The following is a 25,453-nucleotide window of genomic DNA, read 5'->3' as shown; positions in this document are numbered from 1 at the left end:
AAGATATCCACATCTTCTTAATTGTCTTTCATGTAATTTTTAAAAAAAAGTGCAGTGCCTTAGGGAAATCTTGTGAAAAGGTTTTTAAAGTCCTTTCCTCCTCTCTGAAGAGAATGACAGAGTAAAAAGGAAGAAAACCAGAAGATTTTCTGTGCTTTTCTTTAAAAGGTAGGGTCATTCCCTTTCTCCATATGAACAATGCTATTCGCCCATAAAAACTCCCTGAGTCACAGAGCACTTCTGTTTTTTTTATGTATACCAGTCAGATGCAGAACATTTTATTTCTTTGATCCACCTTCCAAGATTTTAGTAATTATTGCGAACGTTCAAGATCAGCTTAAATCCATGTAAGTCTATACCACCTTCAAAAAAGTCAGTTCTGTCTCCTCCTACATCTTTTAAATCATGCATTCCCACACAATCTCTTGTGCTACAATTAATGTCTTTTTTTTTGGTAGGGTTAGCTTTCAGTGAGGTAAGCATCTGTCCAACTGCAATGCCACATATGCATTAATGCAAGCACAGAAGACCGCAGAAAATCATGCCATGTCAAAGAAATATTGTTCAACAGTGGCATGAACTTAGCTCAGTTTAAGTGCATTGCAAAACCATGGCATATATGAACTAATGCATGCAGTACAGTAAAGAAGTATGGTAGAATATAGGTTTTTTTCTCAGTTTGAAATAAACACTGAAGTTCTCTAATGTAGCACCTGCTGGTCTCCCCTGCACTGATGTTTAGTAATGAAATGAGCCTTAGGAGACAGCAAAGTAGGTTGCTTGAAAGTTCTGTTCTGAAAACTGGATGTGCAAAACCAATTTCTTCATGCTCCATATCTACAGAGTATTATTAAATTAAGTACTCTCCCTTTGAAAATCACATACTTGCTTCTACTGATATCTCCAAAATTAAAGCATCCTTACAATTCTTGCAGTTTACCTTAAGCTGGATGATATCTTTGCCATCTAGTAGCACTGCCATCTCCTTCCAGTTGAAGGAAGCTTTCTTACGATATCTGCAAAGCGGTCCTTTAGGGAAATCTGGTAGCATAGTATCCCATGAACTTTGGTTGCCAGTGACTTCTTTCAGATTTAGCGTGGATGCCATTGTTAGCTAAACTGCACCAACCAAGAAAAGATACATCATGAACTGAAGCACCACAGATGTCTAATTTTTAATAATTAAAAGAAATCAAAAGCATTGTTAACTAAATGCAGACTTGTTCAAATGTACGAGTACAGCAGTGCAGAGCCAACTAAAAGCTTGCCCTTCCATTTTTCTAATTCAGTTGGCTTGGTACAAGCTAAGCAAAAAAATATGTGTTTGATCAAATGCGATCAAAATGAATTACATGGTCTTTTTTATTAAAATATGAGCTAAACCTTTTAAAATAAGCAAAATATGAAACAGGGACACCATTGGTTAATATTACATAATAAGAAAGAGTGGATGAGATAAAAGATCCAGGCAAGAAAATAACATGTTTTATAGAATATAACATGAATAATTGTTACCTCACTTCTAACTTAAACCCAAAATAATAAAGCACCCAAACATGCATACAAAGGCCTGTTCAAATGCAGGAGATGCCTGTATTATTTCAATGTTACTAGTTAACATTTAAACAACTTTCAATTAAATGGCATGTTGGTTATACATTAAGGTTTGTTTTTATATAACCTAAGTAATGAACTATTGTTCATGGATAAACATGAGACAGAAGACATCAGGGAAATGGTAGGAACTCTGCCCTTATCTTCCACTGGTTGAATATATGAAAGAGTAAGTGGGTAATAAAACCTTTATTTCATGTACACCAACTGCAACGAAGAAATTTCTGTAAAATTCTGCACATTTGCATCTCCTTTGCCTAATTTAATCTTGTTTGGTTAGCTCCCACAGATCCACTCAGTTATGTGAGCGCTATGCTATCTGGGTATATTTGCCTAGATCATTAGGAGTATGGTGCAGAAACAAATAGGTAGCTTTACATAGGGGAAACATAAACACCTCAAGCCCTCTATGCTATTTGATACGGTGAACATTCAGAATTGTGAAACCAGAACAATGTCAACAAACTGTCCATCACAACACTGACTTGAATGGAACAGGTGAATGGGACAAGCAGAAGGCTCTGTCTGCAATGGGTCTGTAAAAGGTACAGATTATGGCAGCATAAATGACTGCACAAATGAAGTAAAATAAAACTATCACAGTAGTGATTTCTACAAAACACATATAACTATAGGGTTTTTGTTCTACATGGATGATGCAGTTCTGGAAAACTGTAAGCACGTTGGTATGCACTTCTCTTAAGTTATCATATTGCCGTACTCGAGAATAAATTTAAAATAATACAAAGTATGAATTTTGCAACCACGCTTGAACTTCACTTTTAATTCTTTCTTCACTGAGGTTTAAATTTTCATTTCTGTTATGTGGTGGCTTATTGCATTTTCAGTTTGTCTTCCCACTTAATGTTTTTTTCTGAATACACTTTTTTCTGTGCTGAGTTGACCCCTCTTGCGTATGTGATCAGAGGTCATAAGGTCCCATGAAGCCTGCCAGCATTCTGTCATGTAGATCTACGGGTCATGCAAGTGTATTGCAAGACTGAACAGAACCAGCAGGATTTCACTATCAGTAGGTACAACTGCTCTGGTTTTGGAGAGATGGGGAATCTCGCTTTGTGGTAAAACCTACCCAAGGAGTAAAGGCTTATGCCTCTGCTGCTTCCAGAAGCAGATGTCTGAGTGCCCTCTGCTGCTACCTGCTCATATCACACCCAGCAACTTGTGTCACTTCATGCAGATGGCAGAGATCTGTGTTACGCCTGTAAAATGCAAAAATGATCGAGCAGAGGAACAGAAGCTGGGCACACAAGGGGACTGGCTGGAAGAAGCAATTTTCGAAGGTACTGGGAGGACATCTGGGCCCAGGGCTGGCAAAGAGCTCAGTATGGACTATGAACATATCAAAGTACACAAACTATTAGTCTGTCATTCTGCTTTTTCCGTCAGTTTTTTTTTCCTTGCCTCCTTGCTACATTTCTTTTCTTTCAACCTAATCTTCTTATGGAGGTCATTTTCTAGTTCTGGACAGTACAGACATAGCAGAAGATGACTGCAGGATAGTATTTCTGCACATGACTTCCAAATTGGTTTTAGGAAGGTGCGGTTCCACTATTGAGCAACAGGTTTGGAAATAAAAGGGAGGGGGAGAAAGGCATTGAGAAAGAGCATTTCAACCTGAAGCCAAGTAAACAGACATTACTCTTACAGCTGGAAAACAGGTAAATCAGACAGAAGTTCAAGGCTTCTGGCTCAGAACAGAGAAAAATTTACATCAAAATACTGCACTTGTTGCATCTAACTTTATCTACTTTGCAAATCAATGAGATTGCTGAAATGAGAAAATCTCAGCATTCATAAAAAAGGATACAGTACTTCAAAAAAAGTACAGTTTCTCTCTCTGCCTTCATACAATGTTTTAATATAATTTGGTTCCAAGCAAACAGTTTCAAAACTAATTAGGAAATGAAAACCAGCAATTACAGGAGGAAAGTAACAAAGGACTGCCCTAAAGAATAACCTTAGTGTTAATTTCGACCTTGCACTGACATTCTGAAATCTGCATGTGGATGTGGCAGCAGAAAATAATGCATGTTATTTTCAACTTGCTGAGAACTGCTGCAGTTTCACTGAGAAATGCTGAGCCGAAAACACTTTTTACGTGGAAGCTGCTCTTGTGAGTAATTAGAATTCATGACTGGACAACAACAGTCCGCAAATCTTGAGGGAGTATTTCTGTTTGCAGTGTATTATTGCCAATTATCTTGCATAACAATGACACTTAGCTACCAAGATAAGACACTTGGTAGTCGACAAGAGTAAGGATATTGTACCCTTACTCTGTCAGAAATACTGTTACTCACAAATGCAGAGCCGCTAGAAAATAATTTTTAAAAAAAACGGTGAAGGCAGTTAGCCAAAGAGAGACAGCACTGGAGAGGTTAAAGGCAGGGAAGTTAACCTTTGAGGTTCCATTGCAAAACCGCTATTTGAACTGCGTGAATTCAGGGCGGGGCCTCGTTTCTGCTCTCAGGGGAAAAAAGAGAAAAAAAAACGACTACACAATGTAGTGGGTTTTACTACGAAAAACTGTACCGAGATTTGTTTCCTTGCGGAGTGTGGTGGCCGGGGGCCTGTCAGGCTGTCACTCAGCGCTCCCCGCTTGGAGCCCGCGTTCAGAAAGGCGTTTCCGCGCTGAGGTACCGTGGCCGCTGTCACAACCACACAGACCCTCCTCACACAAAACCTAGAAATCGGGTAAAAATCCCCCAGCGCACGTTTGTCCCCGGGCGCAGGCGGTACCGCGTAGTTCTCAGCTGCAGGCCGGCACCCCCAGCGGCAGGCCCGGCTGCCTGGGGAGGGCTGACAGTAGGCGCTTCCCGCCCGCGGCCGCTGCGCCGTGAGGCGGGCAGCCCCGCCGCCGCCTCCCTTGCGGCTTCGAAGCCCCGTCCTGGGGTGAAGAGACGCCGTACCTACCTGCGGCCGCCGCCGTCCCCGCCTCAGGAACTGACGGGAGCAGCCTGCGACGCGGCCCGCCTCCTCCCCTGCGCGGCGGCGGCGGTGGTGGCGGCGGGTCGGCCATCCATGGGGCTGGTGGGGACGGCGGTTGTGCGGGATGGCGGCGCCGCGCTGCCCCGCGGCTTCTGGGCGGCGGTGCGCGTCTGGCTGGAGAAGCCGCAGGTGGCCAACAGGCGTCTGTGCGGGGCCGCCATCGAGGCGGAGGGGACGGTGCCGCTCGGGGACGGTGGGGAAGCATCCTCCCCCCTCATCGCCGCGTGGGGCGGCGGGGGGCAGGAGGGGCGAGAGGTGTCTGCCGGGGCGGCGGAGCTGGGCTGGCTGTGGAGGGAGGTTCGCGGCCAGCTGCCGGCGGGACACGGGCACCTACCGCCGCCCCTCACGCCATGGGACGGGACGGGGCGCCGCTCCGAGCTTCGCGCCGTGCTGAGGACGCTGCTGCCCCGAGGGCGGCCGGTCGGTCCCCCCGCCCCGCCGAGGAGGGAGCTGGCGGTGCAAGGTGAGCGGGAGCCCGGCCCCAAAGCGGGGAGAGGGCGCGGGGCGGCGGGCAGGGGGGGCGCCCGCCATGCAGGAGCGCACACCGTGAGGGGCCACCTCTGTTGCAGGCCCGTCCCGTCCGAGATTGTCTCGCAAAAGAGATAAATGACACATTTTTCCTTACTTGTGGGAGCGCAGATGGATATTTTTTTTTTTGCCCTTCTCGTTTGCTTAGATTTTATTTTTCCTTGTTCAGGAAGTGTCAGCAGTTGAAACACAAATGACAGAGGTCAGACATCTGTAGGACTCTGACTCTAAACAAGCTCCACTTCAACCTGAGGAAAACATAGTAGGGGAAGAGATAATATGTCATGTGTAAGGTACTGCTGAGGTGGGAAAAGCACTGAGGGCAGCCAGGCACCCTGCTCCTGAGGAAGAGATACAGAAACTCTCTGATCTTTTTGTTTCCTTTAAAGAGAAAAGGCAAGAAGGACCGTCATCGTGCGAGGTCCTGTCATGAGTAAGCTGCCCACACAAAAATGCTGCTTGTAGTGCAAACCTAATTACAGGTTTGTAAGGAGTGATGGTAGCCTTTGAAAGTGCAGAGTTAATGAAGAAAAGTAGGCAGCTGTGGCACCTGCCTGCCCAAGCTGAACTGTTTTTGTCAGCTTTCTTATTCTTCAGTATTGCTGAAAATTAAGCTTGATTTATTTATTTTTTAATTATTTTTTTAGGCACTTACATTATATGATGGTAATACACTGCAGTAAACCCTACTAATGGAAAGAAAATCATATATGGTAGAGGTTGACACCTTTTTAAGATAAATTCTGGATAATTTTTGACAAGAATCAGAATTCCAGACCCAATTAAATTTATGATTCAGAAAGACCTGTAGTCATTTACGGGGGACAGCTGACAGGATACTCTTGTGGCCAGCGATTCTTATTCTGATGCCTTCAAAAAAAAGTATACACAGCACTTTTATGGTTTTTTTTTCTTTTGATATTAAGAGGAGATGTTCCTGAACTACATCTGGAGAGTCTTATCTGTAAGAAAAAGGCTATAAGAGAATTTTTTTTTAATTAATATGTTTAAAATATTAAAAAAAAAATCAGAATGTTAGGGAAGTGGCTAAGGATGGTCTGAGATAGCAAGACTTGATGTTTGCTCGGTTGCTAATTAGTTTTTTCCTGTTTTGCTCAGAAAATTTTGGAGTCAACTTGAAATTTGATTACTTAGCCAATATAGCATTCTTGGTTTGAAGGTTTGTAGTTGTCAGAATATTTGTTTTGATGGTAACTGAAAAAACATTTTCAAAAATGAGAACTTAAGAAGTTATTGTAAAGACATTACTCTAGGTAAACAACTAAAAAGATTTTTGCAACTGGTTTATAAAGTAATTATCCATATATATCATATACCATATGGAATATAGTAAATGCTTTTAGAGTCACTTTCTAGGAAGGACATAGGGAATAAATTAAGATGTTAAGATAAAAAAATTAATTGTGTGTGAGTACTAGCTTGTATTGTGCCATTCATGTTTTGTTGCAGTCTCCTTTCTTTTTATTTGTAAGTTATTTCAAAAGAACACGCTTTCCTCCCTCTCTGTTTTTACTTGTGACAAAAATTGCAGAATATCGTCTTGAAATATGGTAGAGATATTTAAGGGTGTGGGCAGCTGTTCATAGCTCATCTCCAAAATCTTTGACACTTCCTAAATCTCAAGTGTTTGGAATCTGTCACTGGACATAGATGTTTTATTCCACAGGTGATAGATACCATTGAGATCAGTAGTGCAGTTGCTGACCTTAACTTAATATATTAACATAATACATGCACATTCACTTAAAACCAGGTCTTCTCAGGTAGCCTCCCTTCAGAGTTATGCCTGGCAAGATCATGGAGCAGATTCTCCTGGAAACTCTGGTAAGGCACATGGAAAATAAGGAGGTGATTGGTGATAGCCAACATGGCTTCACCAAAGGCAAACTGCACCTGACAAATTTGGTGGACTTCTGTGTTGTTGCCACAGCATTGTTAGATAAGGGGAGAGCAACTGACGTCGTCTACGTGGACTTATGCAAAACGTTTGACACTGTCCCGCATGACATCCTGGTCTCTAAATTGGAAAAGCATGGATTTGATGAATGGACCACTTGGTGGATAAGGAACTGGCTAGAACTCAAAGGGTTGCAGTCAATGGCTCAATGTCCACGTGGAAACCGGTGACGAGTGGTGTTCCTCAAGGGTCAGTACTGGGACCAGTGCTGTTTAACGTCTTTGTCGGTGACATGGACAGTGGGATTGACTGCACCCTCAGCAAGTTTGCTGGCAACACCAAGCTGTGTGGCATGGTCAACACACTGGAGGGAAGGGATGCCATCCAGAGGGACCTTGACAGGCTTAAGAGGTGGGCCTGTGCAAACTCATGAAGTTCAACCAGGCCAAGTGCAAGGTCCTGCACCTGGGTCATGGCAATCCCAAGCACAAATACAGGTTGGGTGGAGAATGGCTTGAGAGCAGCCCTGAGGAGAATGACTTGGGGGTGCTGGTGGACGAGAAGCTCAACATGAGCTGGCAATGTGCACTTGCAGCCCAGAAAGCCAACTGCATCCTGGGCCGCATCAAAAGAAGCATGGCCAGCAGGTTGAGGGAGGTGATTCTGCCCCTCTACTCAGCTCTGGTGAGACCCCACCTGGAGTACTGTGTCCAGCTCTGGAGTCCTCAGCACAAGAAGGACATGGACCTTTTGGAATGGGTCCAGAGGAGGGCCAGGAAGATGATCAAAGGGCTGGAGCATCTCTGCTATGAGGACAGGCTGAGAGAATTGGGGCTGTTCAGCCTGGAGAAGAGAAGGCTCCAGGGAGACCTTATAGCGGCCTTCCAGTACCTAAAGGGGGCCTGCAGGAGGGCTGGGGAAGGACTCGTTATCAGGGAGTGTAATGATAGGACATGTGGTAATGGCCTCAAACTGAAAGAGGGTAGTTTTAGATTGGGTATTGGGAAGAAATTCTTTACTGTGAGGGTGGTAAGGCAGGTTGCCCAGAGAAGTTGTGGATGCCCCATCCCTGGAAGTGTTCAAGGCCAGGCTGGATGGGGCTTTGAGCAACCTGGTCTAGTGGGAGGTGTCCCTGCCCATGGCAGGGGGGTTGGAACTAGATGGTCTTTAAGGTCGCTTCCAACCCGAACCATTCTGTGATTCTGTGTTATGAGATACTAATTTAGGACAGATAATGTTGGGGTTTTTTTCACGGTGCTTAAGCCGGGAGCTCTAATTGGGAAAGCTGCATGTTGCTAAACATAAAGCATAGCTATACTTAATTAAAATAACACAGTAGATCATGTGTTTGAACATAGCAAAATTGATAGATCCTGATAATACTGTTGATTATTTTTTAATATTGCACTGATTGTTCATCTAGTACCAGGCTGATATGTAAGTCTCCATTAATTTGGAATGTGCTTCCCAGGACTCCAGGTTTAGTGTGGGATAGGGTAAAGCAGCAGTTTTGTGCTAGAAAAGTCTCATAGCTTTTACTTTATGCAAATGTTTAGGTTTAAAGAACATGAATAATCTTACTGATCAGCCTTAGATATTTTGGAAAACATCATGCAGCAGAATGCAAAATTTTGAGCACTCAAAACAGTTCAGTAGTTTCAGATGTCAGGCGCACTGAGAAACAGTTCTTAGCATTGTGTTCTTAGCATTGTGGTTCTTCCTGCATTGTCCTAAATCTTGTCTCACTAGTTTGCACTTAAAGTAGTAAGGAAGCAAAAGTTTATTTTGGTGCTAACCAGGATGGTTTGCACCATGGAATAATATATCACTATTTAAATATCTTTTCAGATGTTTACAATGGAACTGTGACCTTTCTGCCTTTGGAGGAAGACAGTGAAGGAAAATACCAGATTAAAAAGTGCAATATTTATCAAATTCAACTTACACACATAAAAGATGAGGAATGGTAAGTGCTGGGACTGAGAGAGGAAGCAAACCCTGAATTATTGTAAGGATCACACCGTGTTTTAGCGTGGATATCTAGGCATAATTTGATGCTTGATTAGTAAATGGCAGTAGTGGTGTGATTTTAGTGCATAGTGTTGTGTTGAAAATGAAACATCTGCAATACCGAAATCAACACAAAACAAATCTGTTTCAACTTTGAATGTGTACATTGACTGTACATGTGTGTGGTCTAGAAAAAGTATGCATATTCTGATCACGAGAAACTAGCTATGCTTGTGAGAGAGGTCAGGTTCTGTGGCTGTTAGTGAGGTTTTCAGTCAAATTGGAATTGCTGTTTGGCACCTGCTGAGCTTCAATCACTGAAATATAGACCATGAGCATCTGAGGGCATAGCTCTAATGAAATCTGGATAAAGTTAGAGATGATGAAATAATGAAATGTGCCAACTGATGTATTTTCCTCCTGAATCTTCCTGTTGTTTTCATGAATTACATGAATTCACTTTTACTAATTAGTCTTTGGATATATTGCTAAATCAGGTTGTTCATCATTTGCGAGTCCTCAGTCATTGTGGTTTTGTGTATTACCTATGTCCTTATTCCCTCGTCTACTTTTACACCTCTGTTTGATCTGCTGATTTTTTTCCACTTAATCATTCTTTTAATTTTTTGGGGGTAGCTCAGATAATAAAATACACTATATGTATATGAAGTTTTTATTATTTTTTTTAAAGGTCTGTGTCTATTGTAGCTCCATTTCCCGAAGACTGGTTTTCAGATGGAATTGCATACCCAAAACTAGCATGGCTTGGAAATGAACTTTTGTCCAAACTGGCTAAATGGTCTGTGGAGCAAAAGCCCAGTGAGTTTAAAAGTACACTCTCACTCATTTCTGTAGCAAAATACAGCAAAGTTTATCAAGACCTTAAAGAAAAATACAAAGAGATGGTTAAGGTAAGTTTGTCAGTAAATGCAGTAATAATATGCTTTCCTATAATTGTTTTTGTTATTTTTTGTTTAGTGAAACTGCTTCTTCCACTGAATTCTTATTTTTAATAAAAAAAGCAATTTAATTGAAATGTGTGTTTTATAGTCTGGTGGTTTGGGGTTTTTTTTCTGTGTATGTGGGAAACAAACAATTCAGTATTTGGAAGAACAGAACTGGAAAAGCAAGACTTGGAGCCAAATTCACACAAAATGTCTGGAGGAGTTAAATACTTTCCAGAATGCTTCCCTTGAAATAAGACGTGAGCAGTAGGTCAGTGGATGTAAATACTAAGTCATCCATGCTAGAAGGCATAAATAAAGTGCCACCTTCTCCAAAACCTGAAAGATTCTGGAAACAGCACTGGTTAGTAAGCAGGTTAAATTTCCTATTACTCTTTAAATTTAGATGCAATGTTGGTATGTCTTTCTGAGTTAGAGGAGCAATGTTGTAGTATTGTTTTATCCTGGGAATCCTGAAAAATGACAGTGATTATCTTAAGTGCTGTGTCAAGTAATACCTATATCCTTATGCACCAGACTCTGTCTACAAGCAAAAAAATTGGTAAATGCTTTTGTAAAATGTACTGTGAGAATGTTGAAAGGTTTTACCGTTGATATTTCTGTATTAATAGGAACATATATATGAGAGGAAAATTGGACTTGTGGGTAAGGTAATGGTTCAGCCTTTAGCAGTGCAGTAGACTTAGTGTAGTGTTGAGCATTTAAATCTTTGTTTCAATTCCTCATTTACAAAACAGGGATAACACTTCCACTTTCACTTTCTGTCTTCCTACTTCACAATTTCATTCTTCATGTTCTGTTGTGCCAGGATAATTCTTTGCCTGTTATGTTGTGAAAACAAATTTACAAACGCTCATGTTACCAATGTTGCACATAACAGGAATAATATAAGTATTTTTCTTCTGAGAGAGTTAAGCAAAAGGATGCATGCTTTATTACAGAACAGATGCAGCAGTTTATTTGTTGTGAGCTGCACATACGAAGCCATAATGTTCTTGGAAACTTTATTGATTGTATGACAGCAGACATTATTTACGCCGTTATTCTTTTGTGTGACTCACAAACAGTCTTTATTTACATTCTTTGTGTATATTTTTAATGAGGTTCTAATGCAAAATGATGACATGCAGAAGCCTATTGAAGTGAATTAGTACCTAACTGAGCACTGTTTGAAGTCATTTAAGATGGTGCAGAAAATATTTTTTCTCTATCTTTTCTGAAGGTGTGGCCTGAAGTGACAGATCCTGAGAAATTTGTTTATGAAGACGTTGCCATTGCCACTTACTTGCTGGTAGGGAACTGCTTTGCCTAATAATATTCTGTAAGGTTCTATTTCCTAGTAGTAGAGCCTCTCTAAAGAGGTATTTTCATTTTATAGTTGTTGCATTCTTTAAAATTACTACAGCCATACAAGGCAAAAGGAAGGGGGTAGGAGAAAGAGTGTAGGTTTAGGAGGTTTGGGGGTTTGTTTTTTTTTTTGCTTTTGCTCTCATTTAAGCAGAGAGACAAAGGTCATATATTTACAAGCGTAATTTAAACTGAAAGTGAAATTTATAACTGTTCAAGTTGTGTTTGTATTCTGATCTTTGGTAGTACTCTCAATAGCGTTTCAGGGATTTACATATAGTAAGTGATTACAGAAGGTAAGTATTTTATAACAATTGGGAAAAAAATAATGTCACAAAGCACAGGGAAAATCAGTTGATTTGGTTTTCATACTGCCCCATACCACACAATTCACCACAATAACAATGAAAATTAAGTTTAGAGGGGTACTAAAATCTCTTTGTGAGGATATGATAAAGATTTGCAGTTCTTCATCACAGGAAGTTTATGATCTACACAGACAAGATGTTTGTTTGTTGGGGTTTTTTTAAGTGATAAAGCAAAAAGCACTGACGTAGCAGAAAAATAGTGATTAGACAGACCGATTTGCAGATCAGAAACTATTGTTTTATACATATTTCTCCGACTTGTTAATTTTATGCTAAAGGTTTTTCACTGCTTCGTCTTTCCCTCATAAAGTTCAGATCAAATCCTGTCTTCAAATGCAATAAGGCCAACTCTAGATGCTAGGAATGCAGATAAATGCTTGGTGCAGTTTTCGAAGGCACCTAGCTATTTAAGAATTTATGAAAATTCTGCCACCTGCAATCACTAGAAACCTCAGTTTTTTAACCAGCATCAAAATTTGTCACTCTATAGGCACATCAATATTTTTTGACTGTTTTCCAGAGTGCAGTTAAAAGCATGTCTACCTTGAAGTAGATACCTTGAAGTATAATGTAGATACCTCTTATGTTGTCTCTAAGTCAGTATTTGTAAATAAGTCAGCTCATTTACAGAACTTGTTGAGGACTAATTTATTTTGATAATTGACTGTTTATCAACTTAGAACCTCAGTTTATTTTCACATGAAAATTTTTAAAATTGTCTGGGGAAGCCTGACTGACCTAGACTACTCTCAAAATCTTGATTGTCACGTTGGTGCGACAGAACTTTTTACATCAGAGAAACGATCATGATGAAGTGGTCAGACAGTTGGCCTAGATGATCATTGTAGGTTCCTTCCAATGGAACTATTCTAATCTGTGATACTGGCTTGTGGAAATAGCTATGTAGTAGTCTTATCTTTTACCATTTTTACCACCATGATAATATTAGATGTCAAAAATTAGTTGTAGCCACAAGAACATTCTGTAATGACACTCTTGAAAATATTTTGCAAATTTTTATGGACGAGTGTTAGTTTACAACGATAATATGTTTTAGCTGACATAACACTAATTTTCAAAAACTTCTTAAACTAATCCAGTAACTGTCTTATATAAATGAAAGCTTAAAGTATGGTATTAATAACCTAACCTCCTTGCAAAATTTTAAGGTATCTATATGGTGGTATACAATAACTCATTACTTGGAGGTACGTTAAACAGGTGATTAAGGGAATGTAGGTCCAGTGTTAAATTTTTATGGATTTACAGCATCTACATCTGACCTCATTTTACTCTGCAGTCATATTAAGATCACCTACTGTCTAGGCACATGCCCAAAGAAGTGGCTAGTCAGTTTGCATTGTGAGAAACTCAGCAGGGGATGGAGGATAGGTGTGATGTGTGTAGGAAGTGATTAGGGATTTTTGGGATACAGCCTGGAGTGCAAAAGTAGTACACTTGAAAATGTGAACCCAGCCTGATAATCTCATGGATTATCTGCAGTTTCTTTCCCTCTAGCAACACTGACAATTTAGCAAGCAGGAACATTACAAATACTAATTTTTGTGGTTAAATACTCTTGATTTTTGTTAGTCATAGTTAAAAATAAGTGTGCAGAGTTGTGGTGGTCTGTAGCTTCTCATTGAAGGAAGAAGTGAAGGAAGGACTTGTAACTAGGTAAATTACACTTTGTTCAGGAGAAAGTGATGTTACATGTACCAATATATAGCCAATTGATTACAAAGAACATTTTGGTTTTTATTTTCAGCTCTGCCACGAATTCTTTCTTTAATACAGTGGATATAAATGCTTCCGTGGAGTTACTTGCAGAGACACTGTTGAAGATTACTTGCTACTTCCCTTGCTTCCTCTTGCACCCTTTGGCTTAGCAGTTTATTGTACATTTATGCTTACTCTAGCCCAGGGTTGTATAGCCTTGATTAATTTCAACTTCCAGTGATTCAGAAGGGAGTGGAGGATGTGCTTAGCACTTAGAAAATGATTGATACTTTGCAACATAATTCCTGCCCTCTCCATAAACAGTTTTATTTGTTTGGGTGTCTTTTTTTCTCAAGTTATTTTCTCTGTTGAGTACAGGGGGTGTCTTCTGTCACATCTGCATTCTCTCCCAGCTTTCTCCTTTCATTTCCAATAACATTTACTGCTTTGTTACAGGGAAACTTGAGAGCAGAAGTCTAAAATGTTTTCTTTTCTTGTCTTAGATTCTTTGGGAAGAAGAGAGAAAGGAAAAAGGGTTGACCAAGAAACAGTCATTTGTAGATCTTGGATGTGGAAATGGTCTACTGGTTCATATTCTAAATAATGAAGGGGTAAATAGAGTGCTTTTTAAAATAATAATTAAAAAATAGAGACAGTCAATATTGTTGTAATGCTTTCCTTTTATCTGGTATACAAATATCCAAAATTCAGTTAATTCATGTTGCTAAAATACAAATTTCTCACTCTAGTGGCAGGAAAAAAAATCCTAGCAGAGCTTTAGAAACCTTATTTCACTTATTTATATATTTTTATTAGTGCAATTCATTTCAATTCAAGGCTATTTTTCTGAGGTAAGAAACTAAGAAGGAAAACAAAAAGTGGTGGTGTAACTTAGTTACTCTGTAGACAAAGCAAAAAGGAATAAGGAATCTTAACATAGAGTTTCTCTTTCCCAAGAGCCTTTAAATGAGAAGGTTTTCATAAACTTAATTTTATTGAAGTTGAATTCTACTTGTCATGTCCTGAAGTTGTTTTTCTATATCTTTAAAAACAATCCTGGGATTTGTTAATTGTGAAAATGCCTAACAACATGCTGTGCTTTTGAGAGTGAAAATGTGGCAACAGCAACATTCGGTTTCTTGAGGCACAGTTTCTGAAACAAGAACAAAAATGTTCAGTGAGACTGAACAAAACCCAGTGAAGTTGGGTCCATCTTTCTTAGAAAATTGTATTTTCCGCTTTAGGGAGAACATGGTAAAATTTGTAGGGGAAATTAACACCTTCTGTTAGATCAATGGATGTCATTGTGCATGGTAAAAAAGTACAAGTTCTCCTAACACAAGCTCTCTTTCCTTGTGTGGCCAGAAAAAATTGATCTAATACAAGACACTATTTTCCCTGTAGACATTTCTTTTCGTACATCATTAGCTCATCGCTGCTGTAGCACTGACAAACATTGTTGACTCTCAAAAAAATCACGTGTGAGAGTTTTATGAGACTTTTTTAGTAATTGAATTTGGTTAGTTCTGCACAGGGTTCTTGAAGTTCAAATACTGTTACTTCTGCATTCTTCATTTATTGCTTTGCTTTTCAGTCCTATTTCCTGTTCCTGTCAGTTCACACAGGGAAAAATGTGTTTGGACTCCAACAGCCTAATTGACTGTTGAGTTAAATTGAGTTAAAAGGTGGTTCTGCCACCAGGCACTGCTTAGAATAGCACTCTTCTCTGTGCTACAGTAATACTCATCTTATGAAAGATATTTTAAAAACAAACAAAAAATAATGTTATGCTTTTACTTTTGCAGAGATTCAGATTTCCAAGAGCAGTCTTAATAGGTGTTCCCGGGTAAAATTTCAAACCAGATACATTCTTAATGTTTCCTAGTCTTTCCCTTCATATTTAGAAGGGAAAGAAGGGATTAAAAGTATTCAGCTTCTGCCTGAAATGGTGAAGCTGTGTTTCATTATGTGCCTAAATTTTAATATGAATGATATAATCAATATCAATATGTACACTTAGTGAGCCTGTTTGACACCTTCTGCTAGAAGTAGTACTTAAAAACAATACTTTTTTGTTCTTCAAATATTTCAGCATTCAGGCAGAGGAATCGATGTGAGGAGAAGAAAAATATGGGACATGTATGGACCAGAAACTCATTTAGAGGTATTATGCAAATGTATGTCAGTCTTATTGCTTTGTAATTTTACGCATTTGTTCATTGCTTCTGGTTGTGTTGATGCAAATGTAATCAAACATACTGGTGTATAGACTTCCTAAAGTGATCTGTGGGTTTGGTATGATGCCACCCATATGTCCTGTGGGAGTATAAAGTAAGTTTTAAAGGGAATTATTAGAGCAATGCTGTATTATACCCTTGCATATTTGCAACTTAAGTATTTTCCAGCTGAGAAGACTAGCATGATTTCCTATTTCATGTACAGACAAGCACGGTATAAAACAATCTTTGATTTTACAGGAAGATCAACATCAAGCAGCTTTGTTTGCACCACTGTACCTCATAAAAGATATTAGTATCTAAAGTTGTGAGTAGTTTATTCTTGAAAGTGATTCTGACTTTCTAGTGCTATGTGCTGTTTTGGGGACAAAATTGTTGTTGAACCTCAAAGGAACCAGTCCTCTGCTGCACTGACCTTGTGGTAAGTAATTGCAGTAATAGCCTTCAAAAAAACGAACAGGAAAATGAGTCTGAAAGAGGGATTATATTTCAAGTTCCACATTAGCATTTTTATAAGAACAGGAAGAATTCCGGCACAGGAACATTCACTTTAACTCCAGCTGTTTTTGATCTAATACTTGTAAAAGTGTGTTACTGATCAACAGTTGCCCTTTGGAGGTGAGGTGTTCCTGATTTCTTGTGCTGTAGGCTCATAAAATTTCTCACTCTGTTATCTCAAAAATTACCAGCTTCCAATATATTAAAAGAATTTTCCGCCTGTAGTTACTCTCTAGTATTTTTGTCTAAAAGTTAATTCAACATATCTTTGAATGCTGACAACTTACATTAAATCAACAAAAGAGCAGCCGTTTTCACAGATGGGAGGTGGAGCTTTCACAGTCTTGTGCAGGTTTCTTTTTGCCACTCTGCCATTTTGGGTACAGATTGCCAAAACTGACAGATTCCTTTGCTGCAGTCTGTATCCAGGTGAAAAGCTTCAAGAAACAATCCAAAACATCAAGCTGTGGTGCTCCTTCATTCCTGGATCGTACCAAACAGCATCTTCTCTTTTCCTTCATGTTATATATTCCTTTTCCTGACTCTTTTTCTGTATTATGGAAATCTTTGAATTTTGTACATTGATTTCACATTGAGCTCTGACTGTTTACAGTTTCTTAGATTTCTTGACTCATAGGGAAGCTTTTGAGCATCAGCTGCCCCTCTCTGCAGCATGAGGGAACAAAATAGAAAAGGATGGGGTGTATTCATCTTTTTTAAAAGAAAAAAAATATCACAGAAAACACTTGAAAAAGGCAGACAGAAATGATAAAAATATCCAAAATATGCATATAAGGAAAGGACAAATATATGTGTCAAGGATTTATATAATGAACAGGAAGGGTGAAATGATTTTGCAAGGCTCCGGTGGCTAAGGGGGAAGGCACCTGCTCACAGCCTTTTGTTACCCTCAAAGCTAATTTTGTTTTGATCTTTACTTAAAGCATGAGTTGTAGGGTGAATATTGCCATCTGTGACATTCAGTGCCAATACTAACAATATAAATGAATGTAACAGGTGGTACTGTGCATAGCCAAACTGTTGTCAGACATGGTGAATACAAATTTTATTATGGCTGACTGTCAAAATGTGGAGTATGGCAATGATAATTCATGCTATACCAAAATTAAATGATCAAAACTGAAATGTGGTGTAGGAGTAACTTGTTCAATCAACCATAAGAAGACACTTATCAAACACTTCGTTTAACATCTAGTAACCTGCCAAAAAGAAATTTGTTACATGTGCATATACATTTCTAGATAATGTAACTAAACATGGTCAGAGATACATATTTAAAGTTGACAATGATACACCATACTGATACTTAAAACACCTAGCAGTGCTTTCTGATGAGGCGAATTGACAGGGGTGGTCTGAGATTTCAGAAATTCCCTAGTAAGCGTTGTTTGTGTGTTTTAATTCCTACACAGCTACTATTTTACATATATATGTGAATTTTGACCTCATAAAGCATGCATATTTTATATGAAATGAGAGTATGGGCATAATTTTCAGGGCTTTTCCTAAAATTCTGTGCAGATTCAAATGTAAAGCTTTTTTTCAAATATGACCAATAATTATTTTGAGGTTCATACATGTTTTTAGAGAAGAATATGTACTTTCATAGTATCAACATCTTTAAGTACTTTCTTTGCTGTATTTAGTTCAAGGTAAGAAAATGTGTGTCTGAGAAAGAAACATTAAAGGCACTCTAGAACTTTTAAAATTTAACCTGTATGAAAAATTCATCCTGTTTGGTGGTTGGTTTTAGTTTTTTGTTTGTTTTCTTTTTGTTTGGGTTTTTTTTTTTGTTTTTTAAAGAATATCAGGATAGGGTATTCTTGAGACTACTCACTATTCTGTGAGTCAGTATTGTGTTGGGGAGACCTCTGTGCTGATGTCACCTCAATCCATATATCTTGAATTTCCACAAGGCAAAATGCTATTCTAAAGGCCACCAAAGAAATCTTCTTTCTCTATCTGATTTTTTTCTTATTGTTGTATGTATCATAAGGTAGTCTTGACACAACTTGGAAAGGGATGGAATGGCAACATAGAGAAGAGGGAGAGTGTTAGGGTGGATAAGTTTTTTTTATACGTGAATGATAGGGTGTGAAGGGTGGTGTTCTGTAAGACTTTGATTTGGGAAGAGTCTGTGAAAGAAGAGAAGATAGCAGTGAAGCTCTGTTCTAATTAAGTGCTATGTGAGTCCTAGGACTGTAAGACATAGCAAATTAAGTGCCTTTCTGAAAAACTGAGTGCAAACATATATGTGACAGGAGAATTTCAAGGAATCATAATCCAATGTATATTTGTTTACAAATATTTAGGGTGCCAGATATCTTAATCAGAATTGTTATTCCGCTCTTTGTCTGACCAGTATTTTGTGGGTAGCTATTGCTAAATTACTTCTTTGTAGCTATAAAAAATTACTGCCTGGCAAAAGCGCAGATTGAGGAAAGTACTGTTGGTGCCTGTGGTTCTTGTTCACCTTGTATTTGTCAGCTTGTATGATTTTATATCGTTGCTTAGTGCTTTATTAATAAATAAAATGCATTTAAAGAAATCATAAAATTCACTTAATGTATTGTTTGTTTTTTTAGGAATCTACAATCGTGCCAGGTGACAGTCATCTCTTTCCAGACACTGACTGGCTCATAGGAAACCATTCAGATGAATTAACACCATGGATACCTGTAATTGCAGCCAGGTATTTGTGGAGGGAGGGGAGTGGGAGGGAAAGAATTAAAAAACAAAACGTAATTACCTATGTGTGCTTGGTGAGAGCTGTCATTTTTGCAGACACACCTGCTCTCCTTTCAGGTCTTGCTGCTTTTGATGCCAATTGATTATTTTTACAAAATGTTTCTCTTCCTTTGGAGAAGCACAGATGTAGTGTTTACTTTCTTATAAAATTCAGGACAGCGTTTTGCTTTTGAAGTTAAGAAAACAGAATTGATTTTTATCCTTTAAGTGTGAATCTGTTGTTTGAGGGTTGGGGATTTTTTTTGTTTGAGTTTTTTTTTCAATAAAATTGCTGTTGGTTCTGCCTTTCCTTGAACTGTTGTACTCTTCACAACCAGCTGCAATAGCTTAATATCTAGAGATTTAGTTCTGCAAACCAAGTTGGCACAGTAATTTGCTACAGCAAATACTTTGCGAAACAGTATTTTTGATTATGCTAATAGATCTACTGAAAGAGGAACATATAAATATTATTTTGTGAAGCTGCGTCACTTAATAAAAATTTCCGTTATTGCTTGTATCTGATGGGTTATTTGTTAAATTTGTGCGTTCTCTGAAATGACTTTCCATTCAGCAGTTTGTTATCCTTTTAGGTCTTCCTATTCATGTTGCTACTTTGTGCTGCCGTGTTGCTTCTTTGATTTCCATGGAAAATACAGCCGAAGACAAAGCAAGAAAACTCAGTACAGAGAATATCTTGATTTTGTTGCCCAAGTGGGAGTTGTATGCGGCTTTCGTGTGGAAGAAGATTGCCTTAGAATTCCATCAACAAAAAGGGTAATTTTGGACTGTGTAGGGTTTTTATCTTTTTTTTTTTTTTTTTTAAGCTGCTAGCTGTCTGAAGCATATGGATGTTTGTTCGTTATTATTGTTGTAAGATCAGACTATACTCAGTTGCATTACTTGAGACAATATGCTCTGAAGAGAGACTAAAAGTACTCATTGTTTTCTTTGAGTAACCTGCTCTTAACGTCATAGGTACAATCCTAGACACAAGAAAGAATGGAAGGTTTTATGGTTATTTCTTATGTTGCCCTACAGGATGGAAAACTTACAGAACCCATTTTTGCTTGAATTTTTCCAGCTGCCTATTTTGCTTATTTTTACTTAATTTTGCTGTGAAACGTTCTTAGAGTAGGAGGAGGCGTCCAGCTTTAATTGTGTAAATAATCTGAGTATCGGGAACAGTCTTTTCTGTTCTGTGCTTGTATGGCGTGCTGGATTATAGTTTGATACTGGATTTCTTCTGTGGGACCAATATTTGAAAACTAAAATTAAAAAAAACCCAGATGTTGATGAGCGTTGAGTTTAAATGGGTATCTCCTGTAGGTAGATTTAGAAGCCTGCACATGAGACATGCAGGTTGGGGGGCTGTGTATTAGTATGGGACTCGATATAAATAGTGATTTACCTGTTTCTACTAAAACAGGTTTGCCTTATTGGAAAAAATAGGACCTATCCACCTACAGAACATGCTTTGATTGACAAGCAGATAACACAGTATATTAATAATCGTCAGACCTGTCCTGTGGTCACACATGACAGAAGAGTTGGATTTAATCATAAGGATCACTCTGACGTATTCAAAGAAGCAGGCTCGGAACTTCCTGAAAATGAGACTGAAACTGCTGGTACAGTTTGGATGCCTGGATTTCAACCCAGAGAAAAAGTAGAACAAATCAGGAATTGTGCTTCACTCCCTCGGGATTTTGTAGATGATGTGGTCCTCAGTGTGGCAAACTTGCTGTTAAATGCAACCCCCCAAAAATCATGTTCTAATATGCATGGTGGAAATACGAATACCTGGAATCAAGGAGGTGAGATTGTCTTTCCTTTACATTATCTTCTGCTGGTAGACAATGTTTTTTCCAATGGATTTACATGTTTGTACATTTAGTGAGTGAAGTAGACTTTAGGAGATGCCAAGAACAGTACAGTAGCAATCAAAGGCTTTTTTTTCTGCTGTGTTTTATTGCACTCTGGGATGCCAATAAGGCGTATAAGAGTATTTTGAAATTGGTGTGGGTTTTTTTCCCTCTACACTTAACTACTAGGACAGAATCAATCAATTTTTGTTTAAAAAAAACCCCAAAACAAACCAAACCCAGAACTCCTCCCCATTTACCAAAACAGAAGACACTGTATCTATTTGGTGAGAATATTAAGTGTCTTTTTAGATAGTCACATAATAATTAGCTATAATTCTGTAAGAAGTGCCTCAAAGTGCCGTTTGGTTATGACATAATTAGGAATTTTTAGTTTAGTCTTAGGAAGAAGAAGAATGGAAGTTGCTGTTAATTTTACAAGCATTCACTTCTCACTACTGCCATCTTTTCATTTTCCTCCATCCATTTTTATTATTTACTCACTGTAGTTTGTCATATGTTACTGTTACAGGAGATATTTTGAGTCATTCTCTCTTCTCTGTAATTACAAGCATGTAAACAATGCTTATTGCAGTGAAGGTTATATGCTACTGTAAAGAAAGCACAGAAAATAAAATGTGTCTTGCTGTGGAGATTCTGACTTGAGTCCTGTAGCATGAAAGCTGCTATTTTACAGAAAATATACATATAAAATACGTATCATGCATGATATTGGGAGCAAACAGTTGGTCCAGTACTGTAGATCAGTCATAGATTCCACATATAATTATTAATTTATATAGAAGTTAGATATTCTTAGGATTTTATATATATACATTTTTAATAGCTACACCATTATTTATTGCAGAAAGCCTTTCCTTGAAAGAAGTAGCAGAACACTTAAATAAAGAGACTTTAAAAAGGCTGAAGAGTGAATATGGAGGCCTGCAGACGCTACTGAAGAACAATCATCAAGTATTCGAAGGTAAAGACGGGGTTTTCAGGATTTTTTGTTTTGCTTTTCTTTAACCATTATTTTATCTTCTCTGTGTGCAGTTAAACTGAACTAAAAAATTACTATGGTGGTGATTTTTTTAACTACTTTCTACACTTTTGTGGAAAATTGGATAGTCTTTATGTACCCATTGCTCCAAGATACTGTTAGTAAAATTCTTTTGAATTAGGTTGATAAGGCATCTATGAGCAAAGAATTGTTCTAGACCGACTGTATCTGAAAAGACAACCCTTTAGTTGAAGTGGCTAATTTAATGCTATTGTTTGAGTAAAGTATTGATGATTTTAGGGCTGTCACATGCAGAGCAAGTTCACTAAAGCATTTAACTGAGACTTAGTCTGGCCTTGCCAAACCCCACAGTGTAAATGCCAACACAAGATAAAACTAGTCTCCATAAGAAACCGTAACTATGAGAGTTACTGTGTTTATGTAGCCTGTGGGAGCATGGCAGAAAGAGCTCAGTAGCAAGTTTCTGGGTTGGCTGTGGTTTGTTAATAACTGTTTTGGGGTGGTTTTTTCCTGTTGCAATGATGTGGCGGTGGGTTTTGTTTGGTTGATTTTGTGTGGGTTGTTTTTTTGTCAGTGTGGAGTTTTGCAAAAGTAAGGTCTAGCTTTGCAGTAATACAAGACCTTCAAGGTTTTATCAATATTTTTGGCTGTGTTAAATTTGTAAGCGTGCGAGCTTCGTATCTCCCAACAGTTCTACATCAGCTGCAGAATGTTGACCAACTAATCCATGGCAGATCATCCTGAATATGCAACCCAGTTGTTGCCAGTGGCTAAATTAACCAAGTTTAGTGTTCACTAAGGATTTCTGTACACTTGGCAATTATAAAATGTGAAGCCATACTGAAATCTTTTTGAATTACCATGCATTGGAAAGAGTCAGTCACACTGCATTCATTATGTGTCTGAATTTGATTCCCTTTCATTAGGGATAGGTGGAATAGATTTACAACCTGTTACACTGAACGAAGATTTTTATTTGACGTGGATGCTGTCTGCGCATTACCTCTGAAGAAAGACTAGGAGTAAGGCCAGATCTTTCTCAGTTAATTTACATCACATGGGAAGTCCCTGGGGCTTCAGTAGAGACCATTTGATTCTTTCCTTCAGTAGCATGTCACCATAACAAGGGACTTGCATCAGCGAGTGGTCTAGAAGGACATTGCTCGTGCCAAAGAGGACAGAGAAGAACATGGCTACAGCTCTTTTGTCATCTTTACTGAAGTGTTTTAAAGACGTGGACAACAGATGGATACACGCTCACACACATGCAAAAGAAGGGGCTTAGAGTAACCAGCCTGTGTCAGTTTCTTTTGATCAGGCATCTTGTCCAATACAGGGCTGATTTTCGAAGAAAAAAAAATACGTATGCTTGATCATAAATAGCATTATATCTGCTCATTTTTCTTCATCTTTTGAAAGAGATTTTAAAGCTCTGCTGAACCCACTTCTGGATTGGCTTTATACAGATCTATTTGTGTATCACAAGGAAACCTGGAGGCATGAATTCATCCAGGCTTGAATGTGTGAAAGGTAACTGGACTCGTTACCTTTTGAATAGCAATTATCAGAATGTAGAAAAGTACCAGTTAACTATTCCAAGCTACAAGTGTGTGATACAGAACGTATGATTGAAGCAGAATATGAAAATAGAGCATGGCAGCTTAGAAGTGGCAGATTCTTCTCTCCTCATTTACACCATTGTTTTTCATCTATGTTTTTTCTTTCTCTCTTACTAACTTCCTTTTATTCTCTTCTGTTTACACATTTAAGGACTTGACAGAGGTTCATAAATGTGTGTGTGCAGTTTATGCTACTAATACAGCAAATGAATTTAAAAGAAAAAGCCTAATCTTTAATAACCAATTATAGTTCACTGTTGATTCGTATGAAGGATTAGACTTGTCCTCTCTTTGGTGCAGTGCATTTTTGGGTCAATGAACCATTTTGCCAGAGCATTTCTGTGTAGTAATAGTAGTAGAAGACTTTTACTAGATTTTTGCTGGTAATCACATTTTAAATGTGGAGTAATAAAGTTTAGAACACGGGAAGGATTACAGTTCTTGCAGTTGAAACTTCTTTGTCAGGACTTGCAATCTAAATTCACAGGATTTTAGTCTAAATGATCCAAACTGCTATATTTGAAACAAATGAACAAACCTTTACAAAGATGATACAAAGGTGCCTCAAACTATTCAGCATCACAGTAAAACATCTCACAGGGAGATCAATCAATTCTTCTTTAGACTGTGTCTATATTATCTCCGTTTGTTTTGCACTTCTTTCTGTTTCTGTACAAATGGCACATTCGGTTCTGCCTGAGCGATCCATTTGTAGAATATATATTTTATTCACAGAATGTCACTATGCATCTTTTCCAGTACAATTCCCATGGCTGTCTATTAACAGCTGCATTTTTGTTTGTTTTTAAATCTTAGTTCTAAATGGGAGAGTTCATATTCGTGACTGGAGAAAAGAGAAACCATCAAGGAAAACTAAGCCTGAAGTGAAACGACGCCTTTCAGCTGAAGCATTTAAAACACGTCTCTGTTGGTTTTTCCTTCATCATCCTGATGGTTGTTCTTTGCCTTCTGAATCTTGCCCATATGCTCATGGAACTGAGGAGCTAAGGCAGTCTCAGATTATTAAAAAGAAAAAACATATACAGTAATAAAATGCATCCACTTATGTTTAAGCTTGTGTACATAACTGAATCTGTGATTGACTTTGGGACTGCCTAGTCCATGAAGATCTGTACAATATAGAGGTTTTGTTCTCATTCCTTTGCATCTTATTTTCCAGTTGGTTTGCAAGTCCTTTTCTATTTTTAATTCTTTATTTTTTTTAATTAACATGGAAAAGGTATAGTAAAATATATGTAATATTTTTGGATTCTATCATGGCATGTCTAATGTGTGTTTGTGTAAGTAGTAGAAAAGTTAAAAAACTTAATTTCCGGGGACGTTCTTCATGATCCTCGATCAGATCAAATGTACACGATGCAGCATTTTCAGACCCTCAAAATCAACTGTTTTGTTGTGAATTTTCCAGGAGGATTTATGGTTTCTTAAGACTTGTGAGTGAGAAACTGGAAAGAGCTCGCTCTTTCCTGACCTGACAGCTTCCTCTCCATGTTAACTGTGGAGTAATACTACATATTACCCTTACTTTCTTGGTCACACCTTCTTTCCTTCCTTCCCCTACTGATTCAAAATGAGTGTTGGTTTGAAGAATAACTTTCTGGGAAATTACTGTGGAAGGCTTCACATGTAGATGTAGGTTTTTAGGGCTCTGTAGGCCGTACTGTCCTTTCCCTCTTTTTAAAGTAAGGAGTAACAGTAGAAAATGTATTTAATAATGGAATGGTAGGGTTTCTGCTTATCAGATAACAAAGGAATGTCTTAGCACCTTGAGCAGGTTATGATTTTCTTGATAGACTGTATTATTTTCTTTAAAAGGTTTAACATAGCAGAAATCCTAATTATTACTCAGTGACAGTCATTGAATGTGTCGTAATTTGTATCTGTCAACTGCTAGGTACTTGTAAAGTTCAGTATCTACTGAACCAACAATTGTGTTGGTTCTGGCCTCGTATACCGATAGTGT

The 25,453-nt window shown here is 38.4% G+C and overlaps 2 protein-coding genes across 7 annotated transcripts in view; one reads left to right on the top strand and one right to left on the bottom strand.

Moving 5' to 3' along the window:
- The window catches only part of ACOX3 (acyl-CoA oxidase 3, pristanoyl), a 43,244-nt gene extending 38,543 nt beyond the window's left edge, over positions 1-4,701 (bottom strand). For 2 of the 4 annotated variants that reach the window (XR_010071168.1, XM_063335544.1), the window contains exons 1-2: positions 4,549-4,701; positions 941-1,119 (exon numbers count right to left, since the gene is read on the bottom strand). Coding sequence is in view for 3 of the 4 variants with exons in the window: in XM_063335544.1 (XP_063191614.1) it covers positions 941-1,108 (168 nt within the window). In the remaining variant the exon portion in view is untranslated. Of the gene's footprint in view, positions 1-940; positions 1,120-4,167; positions 4,319-4,548 lie in introns of those variants that run through there. The other 2 variants (XM_063335545.1, XM_063335546.1) reach the window with 2 other exon arrangements.
- The window catches only part of TRMT44 (tRNA methyltransferase 44 homolog), a 60,749-nt gene extending 36,064 nt beyond the window's left edge, over positions 1-24,685 (top strand). Inside the window, exons 1-12 of one of the 3 annotated variants that reach the window (XM_063335548.1) lie at positions 4,327-5,086; positions 8,918-9,035; positions 9,771-9,990; positions 11,267-11,335; positions 13,982-14,089; positions 15,571-15,642; positions 18,820-18,926; positions 19,555-19,738; positions 20,391-20,778; positions 21,695-21,811; positions 22,777-22,872; positions 24,286-24,352. In XM_063335548.1, the coding sequence (XP_063191618.1) occupies positions 4,657-5,086; positions 8,918-9,035; positions 9,771-9,990; positions 11,267-11,335; positions 13,982-14,089; positions 15,571-15,642; positions 18,820-18,926; positions 19,555-19,738; positions 20,391-20,778; positions 21,695-21,811; positions 22,777-22,859 (1,896 nt within the window). In that variant the 5' untranslated portion in view covers positions 4,327-4,656 and the 3' untranslated portion in view covers positions 22,860-22,872; positions 24,286-24,352. Of the gene's footprint in view, positions 1-4,326; positions 5,087-8,917; positions 9,036-9,770; positions 9,991-11,266; positions 11,336-13,981; positions 14,090-15,570; positions 15,643-18,819; positions 18,927-19,554; positions 19,739-20,390; positions 20,779-21,694; positions 21,812-22,776; positions 22,873-24,285 lie in introns of those variants that run through there. The other 2 variants (XM_063335547.1, XM_063335549.1) reach the window with 2 other exon arrangements.
- The last annotated feature ends 768 nt before the right edge of the window (positions 24,686-25,453 follow it).

This window comes from Chroicocephalus ridibundus, chromosome 5, assembly GCF_963924245.1.
Source record: "Chroicocephalus ridibundus chromosome 5, bChrRid1.1, whole genome shotgun sequence".
Classification (NCBI taxonomy): domain Eukaryota; kingdom Metazoa; phylum Chordata; class Aves; order Charadriiformes; family Laridae; genus Chroicocephalus; species Chroicocephalus ridibundus.
This window is presented reverse-complemented; position numbering and strand designations above follow the sequence as displayed.